This window comes from Priapulus caudatus, unplaced genomic scaffold (genome assembly GCF_000485595.1).
Source record: "Priapulus caudatus unplaced genomic scaffold, Priapulus_caudatus-5.0.1 Scaffold816, whole genome shotgun sequence".
NCBI classification, from domain to species: domain Eukaryota; kingdom Metazoa; phylum Priapulida; class Priapulimorpha; order Priapulimorphida; family Priapulidae; genus Priapulus; species Priapulus caudatus.
This window is the reverse complement of record NW_014577877.1, coordinates 137,116-143,659: the sequence shown is the minus strand read 5'-3', so window position 1 is coordinate 143,659 and position 6,544 is coordinate 137,116. Positions and strand designations below refer to the sequence as shown.

Here is a 6,544-nt window from a genome sequence, read left to right as displayed (position 1 = left end):
CGGAGGATGGATGGGGAATTCAGTTAGGTGATGACAGAGATGCCACGATCACAGCGTGCTGACTATGACAGGATGGTTGGCTGTCTGCAACGCAGGTTCGATCCGGTGGAGCGCATCCACGTTTATCGGAGTGAGCTACGCCGTAGGAGCAGGCGGCCGGGCGAGACGCCGGAGGAATTTGGCGCGGGAATGCGGCAGCTATTCTCGCAGGCCTATCCTGGCATGATAGGTCATCAGGCAGAGCAGATCTTAATAGACAGGTACCTGGATGGGATAGGAGATGCCGAAACACAACGCTACGCACTCTTGCAGGGACCAAGCACGCTAGACGAGGCGGTAACTCGAGTGGCACAATTTGAGGCAGTTACAAGGGAAACAGTGAATCGTAGAAAACCGCCACCAGGTGGAGGCACTTATATACGAGCTGCAATGCAACAAGATCCAGTGTCAAGCCTACGGGAAGAAATGCGAAAACAGCTTCCGCATGCCCGCGCCAAATTCTTCCGGCGTCTCGCCCGGCCGCCTGCTCCTACGGCGTAGCTCACTCCGATAAACGTGGATGCGCTCCACCGGATCGAACCTGCGTTGNGATGTGATGTGATGTGATGTGATGTGATGTGATGTGATGTGATGTGATCATCACATCACATCACATCACATCACGTGTTGTTGAAACGCAATGATAACTGTGCGGTTACATAATATCTCCAGATCTTAGTCGGGTTTGCCGATTTAAACACGATGCGAGTTTCTGCGAATAGATTTCTGCTTACCTATAGCCGTCCATATTCGGCGCACCCACACTCTCGACAGGTAATCTCTCGACATGGCGAAATCTGCTAATGCGCCGCTGATGTTTTGTGCTACGTAGCTGGATATGAAGGGCAGCGCCGATAGCAATCCATTCTTAAAGAGAGGTCATGTGTAAGTGTAACACTATTCGGCTGTTGTTCGGTAGTACGTCATTTCACATGCTAGGTGATCGAACACATGAACAGGTTAATTAATAATCCTAATCAAACTTTGAAATAGCAGGAGATGCTTGGTAGTGTAAGAGACATTGTTACAATGTTACCACTCGAGATTTATGCACTAGTCGTCAGTAAGCACTCACTACACGTATATCTTTGCGCACTCTAGCTCTCTGCTGATTCTTACTAGAGAACACATGCGTGACCTATTCCCGCTCATACTCACCGATTTCATGTCATACTTAAGAACTTCGAACATGAACGTAGGAAGGTTGGTGAGTGTCATAGAGAGGCCCCACGCGTACGTCATGAATGTGTACATCAGCAGCCATACTGTCGGTGACGTCAGTATCTTGCTCCACGGAATTTCCTTGTGCTGGATGAAGCGGTAACAGCGACGTAAATCATCGCGGAGTCATCCGCTAATTATTCAGCGCGCGAATTCTTTAGAATACCAACGCTAGTAGAATTGCATGGATACTAGAGATTGTAGAAGCAGATGCGAATGATGTTAGAGATAGATGGCGCAGCTATTATGTGCAGATTAGAAAGTTAGTAGAGCTATGGATGATAGAAATAGTAGAGATTGAATTTAGAAGTAGTAAAAATGGATGACACATTACTATTGATAGAGAGTGTCAGTGGAGAGATTGGTAGTAGACATAGTTAGGTTGAATCGTATAAGTGGATTGATTAGTTTGCTAGAAGAGTCGACGAGTAGATATGCACCGCTTTCTCCAGCGTGTGAACTTGTCCTTTTAAGGATCCCTTGATGTAGTTCCTCTCAACCTCACTAATACGTGGATGCTCCTCCGGTGAGTCATAAACAACATACAGATACCACAAGCTCGTGAGACAACCCGCACCACCTGCAAAATCAAGCGATGGTTGCGTGACTTTGTATTTGGATTGACTTTGACATTTGCATTGCATTGCCTTACATAATATTACATTACATCACATCACATTACAGCACATCACATCAGGGGTTTGGTTGGCGGTGATCACAGCTTCGTCATCGAAACAGGTTTTTCAGAATCATGATGACCGTGGTGATGAAATGATAGATGATGAAGTGGGTTGCCGTGGGCGTGCTTATATAACTCGTGGGATATTCGTAATTCCTCTGCCAGCGTTTCGGTATCGTCAACGTCTACCGCTGCCCACGGAAGTATGTCCGAATCATAGTTAGTAGAGGGCTTCCGGGAGAATTCAAGGATGCTCACGTTATTTTCTCGAATAAGCGATATCAATATAACAACAAAGAATACGGAATTTAGGAATAAATTTTTATTCATTTCATTGTGTATATTATTACAATAGTCTTATAATACATTTAATACATACAATTAATATAGATGTAGATGCTAGGTATTAAATTTTCCGTAAATCAATCTAATACTCATGATCACAGCTTTGTGATCTCAATGTTATTGGCAGCAGCGTGATGAACACGGTGATGAGTAGGATTGTCGTTGCTGTGTTTATATAAGCCGTTGTGAATCCGTGCTTCCTTGGCTAGCGTTACGGTATCGTCAACGTCTACCGCCGCCCACGGAAGTATGTCCGAATGGATAAAGATTCCAAACAACATGGCGCCGGACGACTGAATCGCAAGGTTGATGTAGAACACGATTTGCCACTGCTGTTGAGTTTGCTACAAAACAATAATAAAAAAAAAAATCGTCTTACCTGGGTTAGGTAGGGTTACATATTGTCCTATTTAGTCACTATGATGTACTATATTACACAGCAATACCACCGCTGTAACCATGTAACTGCTATGTTTACAGTCCAAAATACAAATAGCCATCACACGTCCGCCAAATAACATCTAACACCTACAACAAAGTTAAAGCTCTATAGTAACTTTGTCCAACCAGCAGCTGGCGTTTGCGCTGTAACAAGCGAGGTTTGGCGTTAAACGGATACGCATTTTTGTGACGTCATGACCTTAAATTGTGGTGGGCATATGTTTCCATGACACTGACTGATCGCGTGACGTCAGTGTACGTCACGCACGAACTCGGCTATCTCCAATGTTGAATGCATGTACGCATACAGCCTGCTGATGGTGCTGGTGGTTGCGCATGCATCAGACTTTCCGTATATCAAAGAATGATGCAAAAACCCTAACCCTAACCCTACCTAACCCTAACCCTAACACTAATTAAATTTAATTAACACTAATAAATTTAATTTATTTAAAAAAATAATAATGCAAAATTGTAAATAAATCATGTAAATATTTGCGTTAATTGGGAAAAAATAGTTAAATTGTTAAAGATAAAAAAATAAAATAAAATAAATAATAAACAGATCGGATTCGAACCAACGACCTTAACAAGTACCGGCCGTCGGCGAACGAGCGCGGCTATTCAGCGTTATTGATTTGATGCATTATGGATATGCTATATATGCATACATGGATGTGCGTGCGTGATTGGTCTATGGTGGTGGATAGCCACTGACGTCCCACTGACGTACACTGACATCACGCGATCAGTCCGTGTCATGGAAACATATATCCACCTTAAAGTGCTGGTGCAGATGAATCACTCTGTTCCAGCGATACTATCTCAATTATATTTATGCGCATAATTCCGCTTAAAAGATATGTCCCCCCCCCCAAACAGCGGCGAACAGACACAAAAAAGAGCCGAGTGGAAATGTAACGAGATATTACGTGTACCGAGAGAGTAGTATCAAGGCACTGCATCTACGCACTCACCATGAAGACATCGTACGTGAGAAGGACTTACGTCTGTGGTTATGATGCCGATCAGATAAGGCGACATTATGCTGCCGAAACACGCCACCGTGTTCATAACACCGAAGATTACGGATGCGAATCGCGGGGCCACGTCGAGATGGGCGACTCCAAGACCACCGAATATGAAGCCATTGCAGAAATTTCCGATGACCATCATCAGTACGGCAAGCCAGGCGTTCTTACAGTCAATGTAACCGGCGATGACCAGAAAGATGGCCGTACCGAACAGACCTGCGAGACAGGGCGTTGAATCATGCTGTGTCGCGTGCACACGAAGCGCGTATATAGCTTGCCTATCAAATAGCAACGCTTCATGAAATGCTGCATGAAAACCACTGCCCTGAGCGTATACTTACTAAATGTATGTATATATATATATATATGTATGTATACACGTACATACATGTACCGTATATATATATATATATATATATATATATATATATACGCATGTGTGGCAGTAGTATCAATCGCATCATTAATGTTAAAAATCTAAACTNTCGCATCGCATCGCATCGCATCGCATCGCATCGCATCGCATCGCATCACATCACATCACATCACATCACATCACATCACATCACATCACATCACATCACATCACATCACATCACATCACATCACATCACATCACATCACATCACATCACATCACATCACATCACAGCAGATCGTATTGGGTTCCCTACCTTGTGTTGAATTTCCCTATACTGCATTCGCTTACGATCGATTTGTCTTTGTATTACATTAAATTACTCTGTTAAATTACTCAAATTACTTAAATTAATCTGCTACCTTTACAATTACCTTGTATTGAAATGCATTACAATAAATTACATTACATTACATTACATTACACTACATTGTACCTTCCACAATACATTAAAAGAAGATGTATTACTACCGATGACGTAGAAGATTGAATCCCAGCTGACATTGTGACAGAGGCTGCTGCCGATGGGGAGAACAAGTACTATGCCGATATGAATGCCTGCCGCTCCGAAAGACACTAGACTGCTTCTCTCGTTGGGAGGCGCCCAGGTGCCCATTAAGCCACTAAAGCACGGCCACGCTGCACCCTAGACACAAAGAAACATGCTTGCTACTAAATACAAACGAAAATTTATGCCGTCAATCATTAAATTAGATCAATTTGGAACTAGGTGCACGTACACATATAAAACACATTAAAAATCGATCATATGCTACATTTATTCTAAGCAAAAGCGGCCCTGTTATCAGACTAAAATAATAATAATAATAATAATTCTTCCTTTCTTTATGCAACGACGGATATCGATATTTATACCTTAAAACTGCACCGATTTCAGAAAATTGCAGTGCAGCCTATCGAACATTCAATCAATCGATCATCGACTAATTCTAATTACTCCGCAAAGGCCAATGAGAAACCGCATCGCGAGCAGCGCCCTCCAGTCTTGCCGCGTGGCGAGAGGACAGAGCATCGTCAACACGGCGCCAGAGAATTGAAACCCCGCGTACGTCCATCGCGGCCCGTACTTCTTGGCGAGCCATCCGCCNGATTCGCTGAGACCGGAATGTCCATAAAACGACCACCTAGCCTTTGGCTTTATTCAGAGCACGATTGCATAATTGTGTTTTACACTTTTCTTCAGTAAAATAAATGATGCGGATTGCGTCGAGATTTGCCAAACATATTGCCGCGTTGCGTAGTTAATACACACTGATTTCGTTAATCATACCACGCGCCAATCCTATTATATAAACAGTGGGTAAGTAATCTAAAATTCGTTATTTTTGTCTTTGATGTCGTCGAGGTAAGAAGTAGCATTTGTCGTCTGTCTCCCGCCCGTTTACTACGGAAGGGTGGATGATTGATTGGACCTCATTCCCATTGCCCTTCTAGCAAAAAACATCAGTAACGTGTACAGCAAATAGTTATAATACCAGTTGTATTATCATACAGCATGTGTCTGTCGTACAGTGCCTAGAGGAATATGCTACTTGGCGTCAAAGAGCGATGACTACGTTTGCTCAAAAACCTATACATCTTGCATGTTAAAAATCGTGGTGCGTCACAACTGCTTACATCGCCTTCATGCGAACAGTGTGCGAATCTTACGTGCATAAATTCGCGATCTCGCAGAATATCATCGAGGGTGAATATGGAAAGATGATGACAGATAATCTGTCTTCACTCGCTCCTTAAATATAGTATATTCTGCATGCATTCAGTCTCGTCAGGTGATTCGGTACTGCCATATGACGTATCTACAGTGCACCATATATACATAAATACTTATAATTGCAATGCATAACAGACGGCATTAATACAGCTGACGATAATGGTGAGCCTAAAGGTGACGATGATGGTGATGACGATGATGATGACAATGACAACTATGATGATGACACTGGCGAAGTCAATGCCATAAGTAGCGGCGTCGCCTACCGATCTGCCTACCTGTATCGTTGTCCTGTTTTCCCATGGCTATATACGTGCTTCAACCTTGTAGAATAACAGTTCCTCGCGAGCAGCCCGGGCGACGGCGACGATCTAACTGTAGATTCGGATAAATATTGCGCTAAAAATCACCCAGCAATACGCGCAGTACGTATAGAAGCACGTATCCTATGAATAAGCGTCTGTTCTGGTTGGCACCGAAATATCGTTGAAATATCGAGGGCTCGATGTGCGGGGTAAATGTGTTCTACGGGCTCAGCAATGTCATTACCGTGTTCAGAACCAGGACAAAATCCATTGCCCTTTGTTAGATTCCGTTCGCGCTGACTGCTGTAGCTAATGTACGCTGTGCCCA

The 6,544-nt window shown here is 43.4% G+C and overlaps 1 protein-coding gene across 1 annotated transcript in view; it reads right to left on the bottom strand.

Annotated features, from left to right (window-relative positions):
* Window positions 1–6,544, bottom strand: part of LOC106813736 (sialin-like) — a gene marked incomplete at its 3' end in the record, with an annotated part of 18,860 nt that overhangs the window by 8,666 nt on the left and 3,650 nt on the right. The window contains exons 5-10 of the mRNA XM_014817954.1: window positions 5,135–5,332; window positions 4,648–4,822; window positions 1,701–1,840; window positions 1,198–1,347; window positions 774–906; window positions 369–453 (exon numbers count right to left, since the gene is read on the bottom strand). Of these exons, the coding sequence (XP_014673440.1) occupies window positions 369–453; window positions 774–906; window positions 1,198–1,347; window positions 1,701–1,840; window positions 4,648–4,822; window positions 5,135–5,332 (881 nt within the window). The remainder of the gene's footprint in view (window positions 1–368; window positions 454–773; window positions 907–1,197; window positions 1,348–1,700; window positions 1,841–4,647; window positions 4,823–5,134; window positions 5,333–6,544) is intronic.